General features: G+C 54.2%; 2 protein-coding genes across 2 annotated transcripts in view; one reads left to right on the top strand and one right to left on the bottom strand.

Annotated features, from left to right (window-relative positions):
• Nucleotides 1-9,815: 9,815 nt before the first annotated feature.
• On the top strand, nt 9,816-11,345 carry LOC117194518 (death-associated protein kinase related-like). Its single transcript, XM_033399068.1, has 3 exons — nt 9,816-10,370; nt 10,442-10,725; nt 11,192-11,345. The coding sequence occupies exons 1-3, from the start codon at nt 9,816-9,818 to the stop codon at nt 11,343-11,345; spliced, it is 993 nt and encodes a 330-aa protein (XP_033254959.1).
• A 738-nt stretch (nt 11,346-12,083) lies between these two features.
• LOC117194517 (death-associated protein kinase related-like) overlaps nt 12,084-15,370 on the bottom strand; it is an 11,245-nt gene continuing 7,958 nt past the window's right edge. Inside the window, exon 3 of the mRNA XM_033399067.1 lies at nt 12,084-12,128. Coding sequence (XP_033254958.1) covers nt 12,084-12,128 — 45 coding nt within the window. The remainder of the gene's footprint in view (nt 12,129-15,370) is intronic.

Here is a 15,370-nt window from a genome sequence, read left to right as displayed (position 1 = left end):
ACGCCAACACACTGGACAACGCATCTCGGGTGGCCGGACCAGTGCCACTCGGTCTGCTGCATTAAACCAACAGACAGATGCAACGTGGGCGGCCGGACTAGAGCCGCTCGCCATCTCCAACTTTGCCCACGATGCACGCCAACACCAACAATCCAGCCATCGCCACTAAACAAGACACAGGGGGACAACAGAGCCGTCCGGTATACAGCGTAATGTTCGCATTGCGTTTGATATGCCTGCCGGTGCTCCGTTGTTGTTTGTCCTCCTGTTAGAAATAAAATAAATATAATTAATATGTTTATATGTTGTAAATGTACATATGTCAATTATCGTTTATTTTACCTCGTCTGCATCAATGTATTTGTTGTAGATGTCAATCCTGTTGTTTTTTGTAGTTTTTGCATGTCCGTAGATAGTTTTAGTTACTTACCTGTGATATTAGAATTAAGTTTTTGTAAATTAATGTAGTTTTTCTGTAGTTAATTGTATATTTTTCGTAGTTTTCTAATTAGTTTTACCTTCTTACTCTTCTTCCCAACCTATTTGCCATTCCCATAATTCCCCTTGACACGTGGTATTACCAAAAATACCACGCAAATACCAGACTATGACCGATAACACACCAAAAAGCCATTTCAAATTTAAAATGCATTTATCAATGCCCAGTGTGTTATCGGTCGCAAATTCGGCAATTTATGCCCAGCCAATTTCTCCCCACCCCCTATCCACTTCAAATGCCACTAAATGCCAAATGCGGTTGAGCAGGAGCAAAATTAACACTGCCAACCTCCGCCACTCTGCCAAACGCCCCAATAAAGCCATTTCAACCGCCCGGATCGAAAGATCCGGAAGTTTACAGTATCCGGGCGGTTATACGGGAGCAGGCATTTACCCCCCCCCCCCCCCCCCCCCCCCCCCCCCCCCCCCCCCCCCCCCCATCCTATCCCATCCCCCAGCAACAGAGCAGCCACTACACACAGCACAAACATAAGACACTGGCCGCTAACCAACGACAACGACAACACACACAGCCACTAAAACAAACGGCTATTCCAATTCTCCATTGCCTACTTATCGGTGCTGCTGCCCTCGGACCACTTTCATCTCACTCAATATTGGGGATCGGGCCATTCGAGTGTGGAGGAGAGAGTATGGGAGTTGGCGGACATGTGAGAGTTCCACCATGAACCTCGTCCGCCACTCTCATCTCGTCCACCCGCTCGAGAGGTCGCGATCGTCGGACGTGCCAGAACCGTTTCGTGTCGTGTCGCTTTTTTCGTTGTTCTGTGCCGTGTCGCCATTGACGTTTTCTTTTTCTGTGTTGCCCTTTTTTCTTTTGTGGTGTCTGTTGTGTGCCGTGCCGTGCCGTGCCGCCCTTCCTCCACCACATCCATTAATTACCTTGACAAACTTTTGTTCCCGTCCATATCATAAAACAAAAAAGAATAAAAGTGCCAATAAATACTTTAAACACAAACACACACACACAAGAGACTTTTCAATTAAAAACAACAAAAAGGCAGCAGATCGCCAACACACAAACCAGCAGCCAGCCATGACCAGAGGAATGGCCAGACGAGGGTCAACCAGACGCCACAGCGACGGCGGCAGAGCGGCCGCAGAGGCGCCCTAGCAGCAGCAGCAGCAGCCAACAACACCAACACAAACACCGCCAATAGCAGCAGCAGCAGCAGAGCCCTCGGCGCAGGCGCCACCACAACGCCCCAGCCAATGCACAGCGCCGACGCCACAGCCATCCATCGAGTGAGTACCCAGCCATTGCCATGGCCGATATAGCCACGGCCACAGCCACTCCCCCTCGAGCCCCATCACAAAAACCGCGCCAACCACAAAGGGAAAGGCCGAAAAGACGCCGCTCTCACTGCCACTTTTCCCGCCTCTCACGCTCTTGACGCACAAAACTGTTCAGGAGTAACGGGAGAGGGAGAAGACGGAGGAGAGCCGGCAAGCCGACGCGCAAGAGCGGAGCGCCAAAACGGCCAACGGGCCGCCACACACACACACGCGACCGGATCGAACCTGTTGCGAGTCGAACCTGGTTCGAGCTCGAGCAGCGGGTCGATCCGAGCCATAGCCCAGCCTACACAAATGCCACTAATCCCACCAACACCAAAACGACGCCGCGCCCTCATCGACAGTGGGAGCGAAGATGAGGATGAGGGAGAGAGGAAGCAGGCCAGGCATGAGAGACGGGTGTGACCCAGTGGAGCGGCAACAGGCGACAGCATCTGTGTCGTCGTTGGAAATGGCAGCTGTTGGCTCGGATTGGCGTGACGTCACGGCCATGGTCAGGCGGCAGCGTCATCAAAGAAGGCCTCCTTTTCCATCCCTTTGGCAGGAAATTGTCATTGTTGATGGCTAGGCAGCTTCTTGATGGTCAGCTCTGTCTGGTAATTGGCAGGTACGTGTGATTTTTGTGTGTTTTGGCTGTTTTTCGTTGTTGTCCGTATTGACGTCTCTTTCCTTTGTTGCAGTGGCTGTCTCTGGGTCGACGATTGGGCACATCAATAGGCGCCGCCCGATCGCATGCTTTCGCGTGCGCTGGCGATTTGGGCCCTCCACACTTGGCCCAGACCCTCCAGATCGTCGAATGGATCGTGGTCGGTCCACTCGTCGTCATCATCGTCATTAATTGCTTCGCAGTCCATATCGGGTTCGGATTCCGATATGGCTGCGGCGTCAAAGTGCGTATTTTGGTGCTGGTCGTGGTGATGGCTGTGTGGATGCTGCTGTTGTTGTCTGTTGTGGCGGCACTCCTCCCGTGCTCTCGTCCCTTGCCTGCAGCAGGTTTGTCAGTTTCGTTGAAATTGCTGCCAGTTTTTCTTCCAGCTCTCTAATTTTACCGGCATATCTTTTCAGATTATGGGCACAGCTCCCATCGCACTGGGCGCCTGGCTGCTGCTGTAGCTGGGGTTGGCGTGGCGTCGGAGCACGATTTGGGATCGGCTGCATCGGCTGGACCCTTTGGTATTGGCGCCCCTCGGCCAGTGGCTGGGGATGTTGGTCGCGATGCTGTAGCTGTTGCCGATACTGCCGACCCGGACCGCGTTGGCGTTGCTGCTGCGGCTGTGAGTGGAGTGGCTGTGTGGGTGGCTGCTGCTGCAACTGTCGCTGTAGTGGCTGCTGGTGACGTTGTGGTGGCTGCTGGATACGATGTGCTGGCTGTTGCTGCTGTATTGGCTGCTGCATTGGCTGTGGCTGTTGCCGTATTGGCTGAGGCTGCTGCTGCTGCCGTCGATGCTCCTGGACAGCGACCGTGTGGGCCAGGAGCCGCTGCCTGGCTGCCTTGTAGGCGCTGCAGCCCTTGTAGGCGCTGCAGCCCTTGTAGGCGCTGATGTGCTGGCCCTGGCAGTTGGCGCACTTGGGAGCAACGTTCCTTGGCTTGCTGCACTCCGTCGTCAGGTGTCCACCCGCGCATTTCATGCAAACTGCAGCGCGTCTACAATATGCGCGGGTGTGGCCAAACACCTGACATCGATGGCACTGGGCAGGGTCACGGGAGACTCCAAGTCTCTCACCCGTGACGGGCCTCCCACCCAGGCGTCGCAGCTTCAACACCTCGCATTGGCCACGGTCCGGTTTGGGGGCGATCTCAGCCTCAAAGAGATTGAATTGGCGGCTGTGATCGAATCGAATCGGTGATTGCCCTTACAAACCGAACCGTGAACCCCTCGTTCAGCATACTGCTGCGAATCCAATCCGGCGGCATGGAGTGGGAGAGTCCTCGGATGAGGATCCTCAAGCCACGTTCCTGGCTGGGCTGATGCCCGAATTCGCCGTGCCGGATGTCATCGTCGGTGGTAGTGGCAGGGTGTTTGTGATGGTGATGGTGATGGCGGTGGTGGTGTTGGTATTGGTCTTGGCAGGTGTATGTGTAATTGTAATTGCGTTGGCGTCATTATTTGTATTGATATTGTCAGTATTGTCTATGTGAATGGCTGGTGATTTTCTATGTATTGGCCTTTGTCGATGTTGGTGATGGCTGTGGGTCTGGCTATTGGCATTTTATATTAGTGGCAGGGGCATGGGCAGGGCAGGGGCATGTGTTCGCTGTGCAGATTGCGGCATAGTGGCAGGAGCGGCAACTGTGTTGGTGTTGGCTGTATTTGTTGTCCGTTTCTGCTGCCTCTGTTGTTGCTGCCGCAGCTCGTGCTGCCTCAACTGCTCCCGGACAATAGCCTCTAGCTCCTCCAGTGTCTGCCTTTTCTTCTTCGGCTTCCGAATTGGCGGCTGCTGCTGCCGCTGCTGGTGATGGCGGCCCCGTCGTCTGGCCTGCTTCCTCTCACCCTCACCCTCATCGTCACTCCCACTGTCGATGAGGGCGCGGCGTCGTTTTGGTGTTGGTGGGATTTGTGGCATTGGAGCAGGCTGGGCTATGGCTCGGATCGACCCGCTGCTCGAGCTCGAACCAGGTTCGACACGCAACAGGTTCGATCCGGTCGTGTGTGTGTGTGTGGCTGCCCGTTGGCCGTTTTGGCGCTCCGCTCTTGCGCGTCGGCTTGCCGGCTCTCCTCCGTCTTCTCCCTCTCCCGTTACTCCTGAACAGTTTTGTGCGTCCAAGAGCGTGAGAGGCGGGAAAAGTGGCAGTGAGAGCGGCGTCTTTTCGGCCTTTCCCTTTGTGGTTGGCGCGGTTTTTGTGACGGGTCTCGAGGGGGAGTGGCTGTGGCCGTGGATATATCGGCCATGGCAATGGCTGGGTACTCACTCGATGGAAGGCTGTGGCGTCGGCGCTCTGCATTGGCTGGGGCGTTGGTGTTGGCGCCTGCGCCGAGGGCTCTGCTGCTGCTGCTGCTATTGGCGGTGTTTGTGTTGGTGTTGTTGGCTGCTGCTGCTGCTGCTAGGGCGCCTCTGCGGGCCGCTCTGCCGCCGTCGCTGTGTCGTCTGGTTGTCCCTCGTCTGGCCATTCCTCTGGTCATGGCTGGCTGTTGGTTTGTGTGTTGGCGATCTGCTGCCTGTTTGTTGTTCTTTAATTGAAAAGTCTCTTGTTTGTGTTTGTATTTAATGTATTTATTGGCACCTTAGTTCTCTTTTTTTCTTGTCTATCACAGTTATCTCTTTTAGTTTGTGATGTTTGTGATGTTTGTAGTGGCACAGGAACTAAAGCTTGTCGGAGATAGTAGTGGGTGGGGTGAAGGAAGGGCTGGAGCGTGGTGGATTGGCGAGGAGCACTTTTCCGCGTTTGGAATGGTCATGTGCAGCGGCGAATGGTGAGGGGGGGGGGGGGGCGACACAAAATGGCTGCTGCCTGGCTTGGCTTGGCGTCGTCTGGCCTTCACTGTCTTTATTTTTTGGCACCAGAGCACAAATGACACGATAAACGATAAACGACAAAACAGTCAAAACGACAAACGATACGGGCAACACTGATGGCAACGAACAAACAAACTTGCGATTTTATTTTATTTTAATGGCGGCGGCGATGGTTCAATTTATATACGTCCGACGATCGCGACCTCTCGAGCGGGTGGACGAGATGAGAGTGGCGGACGAGGTTCATGGTGGAACTCTCACATGTCCGCCAACTCCCCCACTCCCACGCCGGTCGTCACTTACCGGTGCTCTCACCCCCGGTTCCACTTTCACTCACCCCAATATTGAGTGAGATGAAAGTAGTCCGAGGGCAGCAGCACCGATAAGTAGGCAATGGAAGATTTGAACGGCCTTCTGTTTCAGTGGCTGTGTGTGTTGTTGTTGGGCAATGGCCCGTGTCTAATGTTTCTCTGTGCTGTGTGAATTGGCTGCTCTGTTGTCAAGGATGGGATGGGATGGGAAGGGGAAAGTTTGCCTGCTCCCGTATAACCGCCCGGATACTTTCAACTTCCGGATCTTACGATCCGGGCGCGAGACGCTCCGAAGAGTCGACCGCATAGCATCTTGTGGGCGGTTGTATTGGCACTGTTGGGGCATTTGGCTGAGTGGCGAAGGATGGCAGTGTTCATTTTATTCCTGCTCAGCCTCATTTGGCATTTAGTGGCATTTGAAGTGGGTGGGGGGTGGGTGAGGAATTGGCTGGGCATAATTGCCGAAGTTGCGACCGATAACACACTGGGCATTGAGAAATGCAATTTGAATTTGTATTGGCTTTTTTGGTGTGTTATCGGTCAAGTCTGGTATTTGCGTGGTATTTTTAGTAATACCACATGTCAGGGGAAATATGGAATGGCAGATAGGTGGGGAAGAAGAGGAAAAAGGTAATAAAACTAATCAGAAAACTACTAATAATATACAATTAACTACAGAAAAACTACATTAATTTACAAAAACTTATTCCTAATATCACAGGCTAGTAACTAAAACTATGGACAAACTATCTACGGACATGCAAAAACTACAAAAAACAACAGGATTGACATCTACAACAAGAACATTGATGCAGACAAGGTAAAATAAACGATAATTGACATACATTTACACACATATAAACATATTAATTATATTTATTTTATTTCTAACAGGAGGACAACTACAACGAAGCACCGGCCGGCATAACAAACGCAATGCGAACATTACGCTGTATACCGGCCGGCTCTGTTGTCCCCCTGTGTGTTGTTTATTGGCTGGTTGTGAGTATTGGCGTGCATCGTGGGCAATGATGGTCTTGATGGCAAGCGGCTCTGGTCCGGCCGCCCACGTTGCATCTGTCTGTTGGTTAGTGTTGGCTGCTGCACTCGAGGGGCACTGGTCCGGCCACCCAACTGCATTGTCATCGTGTTGGCATTGGCATCGGTGTGTGATGGCAATGGTCGGAGTTATTGGCCGCATCCAAGTGGCGAACTGGTCCGGCCACCAGGATGCGTTGTCGATTTTAATTGTTGATTGGCCGCATCCAAGTGGCTGCTGGTCCGGCCACCCAGGATGCGCTGTCAGGTGAATTGGCCTGGCCTCCTCGGCCACGTTCTTCGTCAATTTGTAGTTGCGTTTTGAATGGCTGCTGGTCCGGCCACTCAGGTGAGGAGGTGTTTGTTTTGGCTTTTTGATTTTAATTTGCGTTTATTTGCAGGTGCCTTTCGTTGATTTGGATGTTGTTGCTGGCGACCCTTGTCTGATTTGTGTTGGCGTAAGAGACGTTTGCGGGTGAGTATTCGTGTTTATCGGCAGCCTCTCTCCTGTTTCACCTTCTTTTGCAGGATTTGCTGGCGTCCGGCGGCATGAGAGACGGGTGCGACCCAGCGGAGCGGCAACAGACGCCAGCATCTGCGTCGTCGTTGGAATGGCTGTTGTCTGATTGGAGTGGCGTGACGTCATTGTGATGGTCGGTGGCAGCGTCATCAGAAAGGGGCCTCATATTCCTCCCATTTGGCAGGAAATTGTTGATGTTGATGGCGAGGCAGCTTCTTGTTGGTCAGCTCTGTCTGGTGATTGGCAGGTAAGTGTGGATTTTGTGTGTTTTGGCCGTTTTTCGTTGTTGTCCGTATTGACGTCTTTTTTCCTTTGTTGCAGTGGCTGTCTCTGGATCAACGATTGGGCGCATTAACAGGCACCGCCCGATCGCATGCTTTCGCTTGCGCTGGCGATTTGGGCCATCCACACTTGGCCCAGACCCTCCAGATCGTCGAATGGATCGTGGTCGGTCCATTCGTCGTCATGTTCGTCGTCAATTGCTTCGCAGTCCATATCGGATTCGGAGTCCGATATGGCTGCGGCGTCATGGTTCGTATTTGCAGTTGGTCGTGGTGATGGCTGTGTGGATGCTGCTGCTGCTGTTTTTGTCTGAAGTGGCGGCACTCCTCCCGTGCTCTCGTCCCTTGCCTGCAGCAGGTTTGTCAGTTTCGTCAAAATTGCTGCCAGCTTATCCTCCAGCTCTTTAATTTTTACGGCATATCTTTTCAGGATATGGGCACAGCTCCCATCGCACTGGGCGCCTGGCTGCTGCTGTAGCTGGGGTTGGCGTGGCGTCGGAGCACGATTTGGGATCGGCTGCATCGGCTGGACCCTTTGGTATTGGCGCCCCTCGGCCAGTGGCTGGGGATGTTGGTTGCGATGCTGTAGCTGTTGCCGATGCTGCCGACCCGGACCGCGTTGGCGTTGCTGCTGCGGCTGTGGGTGGAGTGGCTGTATGGGTGGCTGCTGCTGCAACTGTCGTTGTAGTGGCTGCTGGTGACGTTGTGATGGCTGCTGGAGACGATGTGCTGGCTGTTGCTGCTGTATTGGCTGCTGCATTTGCTGTGGCTGTTGCCGTAGTGGCTGAGGCTGCTGCTGCTGCCGTCGATGCTCCTGGACAGCGACCCTGTGGGCCAGGAGCCGCTGCCTTGTAGGCGCTGCAGCCCTTGTAGGCGCTGATGTGGGCGCCTTGGCAGTTGGCGCATTTGGGATTGACGGCCCTTGGCTTGCTGCACTCCGTCGTCTGATGTCCACCCGCGCATTTCATGCAGACAGCAGCTCGTCTACAATATGCGCGGGTGTGGCCAAACACCTGACATCGATGGCACTGGGCAGGGTCACGGGAGACTCCAAGTCTCTCAACCGTGACGGGCCTCCCACCCAGGCGTCGCAGCTTCAACACATCGAATTGACCACGGTCCGGTTTGGGGGCGATCTCAGCCTCGAAGAGGTTGTATTGGCGGCTGCCGGCTAAACCGGACCGTGTACCCCTCGGCCTGCATACAGTCCCGGAACCAGTCAGAGGGCGTGGAATGGGAAGACCTCGGATGAGGATCCTCAAGCCTCTGTCCTCCACAGGCTGATGCCCGAACTCGCCGTGCCGGATGTCATTGGCAATGGCAAGGGTGTGTGTATTGGGAGTGGCAGTAGTTGTGTTGGTGTTGGTATTGGCGATGGTGCTGGTGTGAGTGGCGGTGACGGTGTTGGTGTTTGTATTTGTGTTTTGTGTTTGCTGCCGCTGCTGGTGATGGCGGCCCCGTCGTCTAGCCTGCTTCCTCTCACCCTCACCCTCATCGTCACTCCCACTGTCGATGAGGGCGCGGCGTCGTTTTGGTGTTGGTGGGATTTGTGGCATTGGAGCAGGCTGGGCTATGGCTCGGATCGACCCGCTGCTCGAGCTCGAACCAGGTTCGACACGCAACAGGTTCGATCCGGTCGTGTGTGTGTGTGTGGCTGCCCGTTGGCCGTTTTGGCGCTCCGCTCTTGCGCGTCGGCTTGCCGGCTCTCCTCCGTCTTCTCCCTCTCCCGTTACTCCTGAACAGTTTTGTGCGTCCAAGAGCGTGAGAGGCGGGAAAAGTGGCAGTGAGAGCGGCGTCTTTTCGGCCTTTCCCTTTGTGGTTGGCGCGGTTTTTGTGACGGGTCTCGAGGGGGGAGTGGCTGTGGCCGTGGATATATCGGCCATGGCAATGGCTGGGTACTCACTCGATGGAAGGCTGTGGCGTCGGCGCTCTGCATTGGCTGGGCGTTGGTGTTGGCGCCTGCGCCGAGGGCTCTGCTGCTGCTGCTGCTATTGGCGGTGTTGGTGTTGGTGTTGTTGGCTGCTGCTGCTGCTGCTAGGGCGCCTCTGCGGGCCGCTCTGCCGCCGTCGCTGTGTCTTCTGGTTGACCCTCGTCTGGCCATTCCTCTGGTCATGGCTGGCTGTTGGTTTGTGTGTTGGCGATCTGCTGCCTGTTTGTTGTTTTTTAATTGAAAAGTCTCTTGTGTGTGTGTGTTTGTGTTTAATGTATTTATTGGCACTTTTATTCTCTTTTTGGTTTGTGATGTGGACGGGAGCAAAAGTTTGTCAAGGTAAGTAATGGGTGTGGTGGAGAAGGGCGGCACGGCACGGCACGGCACACGACAGACACCACAAAAGAAAACAGGGCAACACAGAAAAAAAACGTCAATGGCGACACGGCACAGATCGATAGATCATGTTCACCGAAAAGGGAATCTTTCCCATAGGCGATGGCCTTTTGGATGTAGATGCCGAACGCTTTAACGGATTGCTCGTGTCGCATGACATCAACGAGATCTACGAGGTGGAACAGACGCCGTTTGCCAGGGGCAAATTCGCCGCCGTTCGCCGTGCCATTCACAAGAACACGGGCTCCCATTTCGCGGCAAAGTTCTTGAAGCGACGCCGACGCGCACAGAGCAGCGACATTGAGATCAAACACGAGATCGCCGTCCTAATACTCTGCGAGGGCGAGGAGAACATTGTCAATCTGAATGCGGTGCACGAGACCCGTTCGGACACAGCCCTGCTGCTGGAACTGGCCACTGGTGGCGAGCTGCAGACCATACTGGACAACGAGGAGTGCCTGACAGAGGCCCAGGCCCGCCACTGCATGCGAGAGGTGCTGAAGGCTCTCAAGTTTCTCCACGACCGATCCATTGCCCACCTGGACCTCAAGCCACAGAACATTTTGCTCGCCGGCGAGCGTATAGAAGATGGATTCAAGCTCTGTGACTTTGGGATCTCGCGCGTTGTGTGCGAGGGCATCAATGTCCGCGAGATGGCCGGCCACCCGACTACGTGGCCCCCGAGGTGCTCCAGTACGAGCCACTCTCCCTGCTGACGGACATCTGGTCCGTGGGCGTTCTCACCTATGTCTTGCTCTCCGGCTTCTCGCCCTTTGGCGGGAACACCAAGCAGGAGACCTTCCTCAATATCTCGCAGTGTGCGCTCACCTTTCCGGACAACCTATTCTGTGGCGTCTCGCCAGTGGCCATCGATTTCATACGCCGATCATTGCGAATTAAGCCAAACGATCGCATGAGTGCCGCTGGATGCCTGGAACATGTCTGGCTGAAGGATGAGAGCTCGATGGATAGACAAATGTATCTGCAGGCTCAGAGCGATGCTGAAGAGGAAGAGGAAGAGGAGGAGGAAGAAGACGACCTTGAGGATGAGGAAGTGGAGGAGCCAGTGGCCGAGGAGAAGGCAGAGGAGCAGGAACAGCAACAGCAACAGCAGTCACAGGATCAACAAAAGCAACAGAAGCCAAGCAGTGGCAGCAACAAACCCACGCACAATGGCCACCATCGGGCCCACAGCAATGGGAGCAGTAGCAGCATCTCAAAAATACTCATTGCCACCGGGAAGCTCCTGGGAAGCCCCATAAGCAGCACCAGCACCAGCACCAGCACAGAGACAACGACAGCCATACACACGCTGACCAGCAATTGACACGGACAGAGCAACACGGTCTGCCTGTCCGCCAAGCCCACTCAGATCGTGACACCCACACGTCGAGCCTCCGACTCGGACAAGGAGAACACATACACGGCGACATTTGTGAAGAAGCCCCGGTGCAGGCCACCATCCAGCTGGCAGCAACGGCCTCGACGAGTTCGCCACAGTGGTGGCCACCCTGACACTCTTTCCCGATGCGCCCACCACACCGAAAGTGATCCGCAAGGCACCCACGGGAGAGTCCATGGATCGGCCACCTCGGTGAAGGCTCTGGTCAAGAAGTTTCAGCTGGAGGAGACGCTAGTCTGCCCCGGACACAGCAGCACCAGCAGCCACAACGGCCACAGTCCCGTCAACGGGTGCGGCGGCAGTAGCGGGAGCAGCAACGGCAACAATATGCGACGCAGTGCAGGGGGAAACAGCAGCAACATCAGCTACTCGGCAGCAGCCGCGACAGCAGCACGAATGAACAGCATTCGCCGCGCCTCCGACCCGCTGATGGCCGTCTATAAGAACCAGCCACAGAACAGCGGCGCCAACAGCAATAGTTCCAGCAGCAACAGCAACAATCCCAGCCCAGGCAGCAGTCCCAGCTCGGCAGCACGGCCACCCTGCTCCTGAATAGCCATCGCCTGGCGTCCGCGTCCGCGTCCGGCCAGCCAGAACGGTCACCAGCACCGCTGTAGCCTCAAGCAGCAGCACCAAAGCTACTGCCACTGCCCACCATCTGCACCACCACCACATGCACCACGACAACACGAAAAAGCGGCCAAAACACATGAAATCCACACTTACCTGCCAATCACCAGACAGAGCTGCCCCACAGCAGCTGCCTCGCCATCAACACTGACAATTCCTGCCAAAGGGAAGAAAGGAGGCCCCTTCTGATACGCTGCCGCCTGACCATGGCCGTGACGTCACGCCACTCCAAACAACAGTGCCATTCCAACGACGACGCAGTGCTGGCGCCTGTTGCGCTCCACTGTCGACCCTCTTCATGCAATTATGTGAGGGCGGATGGCTGGTGTGAGCCGCGGACGCCAGCATCCTGCAAAAGAAGAAGAGATCAGAAGAGGCTGCAATAACACATATACTCACCTGCAAACGCCTCTCACGCAACACAAACCAGACAAGGGTCGCCAGCAACAGCATCCAAACGCCGACAAGTACCTGCAAATAAACACAAATTAAAATCACACGCCAAAGCAAACACCTCCTCAAGAGGATGGCCAGGCCAACTCTGCACAACGCATCCTGTGGCCGGACCAGCAGCCACTCGGATCGGCCAATCAACAAGTAAATCGACAACGATTCCTGGTGGCCGACCAGCCACTTGGATGCGGCCAATATACGATTCGTTGGCATCACTTTTCGATGCCAATGCCAACACACTGGACAATGCATCTTCGGGTGGCCGGACCAGTGCCACTCGGTCTGCTGCACCAAACCAACAGACAGATGCAACGTGGGCGGCCGGACCAGAGCCGCTCGCCATCTCAGCCCACGATGCACGCCAATACTCACAACCAGCCAGCCAATAAACAAACACGGGGGACAACAGAGCCGCCGGTATACGCGTAATGTTCGCATTGCGTTTGTTATGCCGGCCGGTGCTTCGTTGTAGTTGTCCTCCTGTTAGAAATAAAATAAATATAATTAATATGTTTATATGTTGTAAATGTTATGTCAATTATCGTTTATTTTACCTCGTCTGCATCAATGTATTTGTTGTAGATGTCAATCCTGTTGTTTCTGTAGTTTTTGCATGTCCGTAGATAGTTTGTCCATAGTTTTAGTACTTGCCTGTGATATTAGGAATAAGTTTTTGTAAATTAATGTAGTTTTCTGTAGATAATTGTATATTTTTCGTAGTTTTCTAATTAGTTTTACCTTCTTACTTTTCTTCCAACCTATCTGCCATTCCCATAATTCCCCTTGACACGTGGTATTACCAAAAATACCACGCAAATACCAGACTATGACCGATAACACACCAAAAAGCCATTTCAAATTTAAAATGCATTTATCAATGCCCAGTGTGTATCGGTCGCAAATTCGGCAATTTATGCCCAGCCAATTCCTCCCACCCCCTACCCACTTCAAATGCCACTAAATGCCAAATGCGGTTGAGCAGGAGCAAAATTAACACTGCCAACCTCCGCCACTCTGCCAAACGCCCCAATAAAGCCATTTCAACCGCCCATATGATGCTATGCGGTCGACTCTTCGGAGCGTCACGCGCCCGGATCGAAAGATCCGGAAGTTTACAGTATCCGGGCGGTTATACGGGAGCAGGCATTTATCCCCCCCCCCCCCCATCCTATCCCATCCCCCAACAACAGAGCAGCCACTACACACAGCAACAAACATAATACACTGGCCGCTAACCAACGACAACGACAACACACACAGCCACTAAAACAAACGGCTATTCCAATTCTCCATTGCCTACTTATCGGTGCTGCTGCCCTCGGACCACTTTCATCTCACTCAATATTGGGGTGAGTGAAAGTGGAACCGGGGTGAGAGCACCGGTAAATGACGATCGGCGATCGGGCCAGTCGAGTTGAGGGGAGAGTATGGGAGTTGGCGGACATGTGAGAGTACCACCATGAACCTCGTCCGCCACTCTCATCTCGTCCACCCGCTCGAGAGGTCGCGATCGTCGGACGTGCCAGAACCGTTTCGTGTCGTTTTTTTCGTGTTCGCCGTTTTTCCGTTGTCTTGCTGTTGTGCTTTGTTTTCTTTTTGTGGTGTCTGTCGTGTGCCGTGCCGTGCCGTGCCGTGCCCCCGCTCCCTCCACTCGACAAACTTTCTGCTCCCCAATAAATGTGATTAATTTTAAACGCCAATAAATAACATTAAGTTATAAAAACACAAACCTAACGAGAGACCAAACTGTGTAAAGAGACAGAAAGTGCCAATAAATACATTAAACACAAACACACACACACAAGAGACTTTTCAGTAAGGGAAAACAACAAACAGACAGCAAATCGCCAATACACAAACTAACAACAACTATGACGAGAGGAATGGCCAGACGAGGGTCAACCAGACGCCACAGCGACGGCGGCAGAGCGGCCCGCAGAGGCGCCCTAGCAGCAGCAGCAGCAGCCAACAACACCAACACCAACACCGCCAATAGCAGCAGCAACAGCAGAGCCCTCGGCGCAGGCGCCAACACCAACGCCCCAGCCAATGCAGAGCGCCGACGCCACAGCGACGGTGGCTGCATCAGCAGCAGCAATAACAACGCCAACACAGACTGCACCGATCGTGAGTACGCAGACGCCGCCAATACACACACAGACACAGCCATTCCCGCCACTTGCATTGCCCTTCCCCCCCCCCCCCCCCCCCCTTGCCAATAATACCCAAAGAAAGGCGCCAAACACAAAAGAAAGGCCCAACAAGACACCACTTTTCCCGCCTCTCACGCTCTCGGACATACAAAATAGTTCGAGAGTAACGGGAGAGGGAGAGGACGGAGGAGAGCCGGCAAGCCGCCGAGAAGGAGCGAACCTGTTGCGAGTCGAACCTGTTCGAGCTGGTTCGAGCAGCGGGTCGATCCGGGCCAATGCTGAGCCGGCACCAATACCACAAATCCCACCAACACCAAAACGACGCCGCGCCCTCATCGACAGTGGGAGTGAAGATGAGGATGAGGGTGAGAGGAAGCAGGCCAGACGACGGGGCCGCCATCACCAGAAAAGGCAAACTCTGGAGGAGCTGGAGGCTATTGTTCAGGAGCAGTTGAGGCAGCACGAGCTGCGGGAGCAACAGCAGAAGCAGCAGAAACGGACGGCAGATGCAGCCAACACCAACACAGTTGCCGATCCTGCCACTATGCCGCAATCTGCACAGCCAACACATGCCCCTGCCCCTGCCCCTGCCCCTGCCACTACTATAATTGCCAATAGCCAGACCCACAGCCATCACCAACATCGACAACAGCCAATACATAGACAATCACCAGCCATTCACACAGACAATACCACAATTAACAATAGAAATAATAATGACGCCAATACAAATACACCTGCCACTACCAACACCAACACCACCACCGCCATCACCATCACAAACACCCCTGCCACTACCACCGACGATGACATCCGGCACGGCGAATTCGGGCATCAGCCCAGCCAGGAACGTGGCTTGAGGATCCTCATCCGAGGACTCTCCCACTCCATGCCGCCGGATTGGATTCGCAGCAGTATGCTGAACGAGGGGTACACGGTTCGGTTTGTGAGGGTGATCACCGATCGATTTGATCGCAGCCGCCAA

The sequence above is a fragment of the Drosophila miranda genome (genome assembly GCF_003369915.1).
Source record: "Drosophila miranda strain MSH22 chromosome Y unlocalized genomic scaffold, D.miranda_PacBio2.1 Contig_Y3_pilon, whole genome shotgun sequence".
In the NCBI taxonomy this organism is placed as follows: Eukaryota; Metazoa; Arthropoda; class Insecta; order Diptera; family Drosophilidae; genus Drosophila; species Drosophila miranda.
Note: the sequence above shows the minus strand (reverse complement) of the source record. Positions and strands in the feature narration are given on the sequence as shown.

Excerpts from the sequence above, each read along its gene's own strand:
- LOC117194518 (XM_033399068.1), top strand. The coding sequence starts at position 9,816 with ATGTTCACCGAAAAGGGAATCTTTCCCATAGGCGATGGCCTTTTGGAT. Across the intron at positions 10,371-10,441 it reads GTGACTTTGGGATCTCGCGC|TACGAGCCACTCTCCCTGCT; the intron begins GTTGTGTGCGAG and ends GAGGTGCTCCAG. Across the intron at positions 10,726-11,191 it reads AGCTCGATGGATAGACAAAT|CCCCGGTGCAGGCCACCATC; the intron begins GTATCTGCAGGC and ends TTTGTGAAGAAG.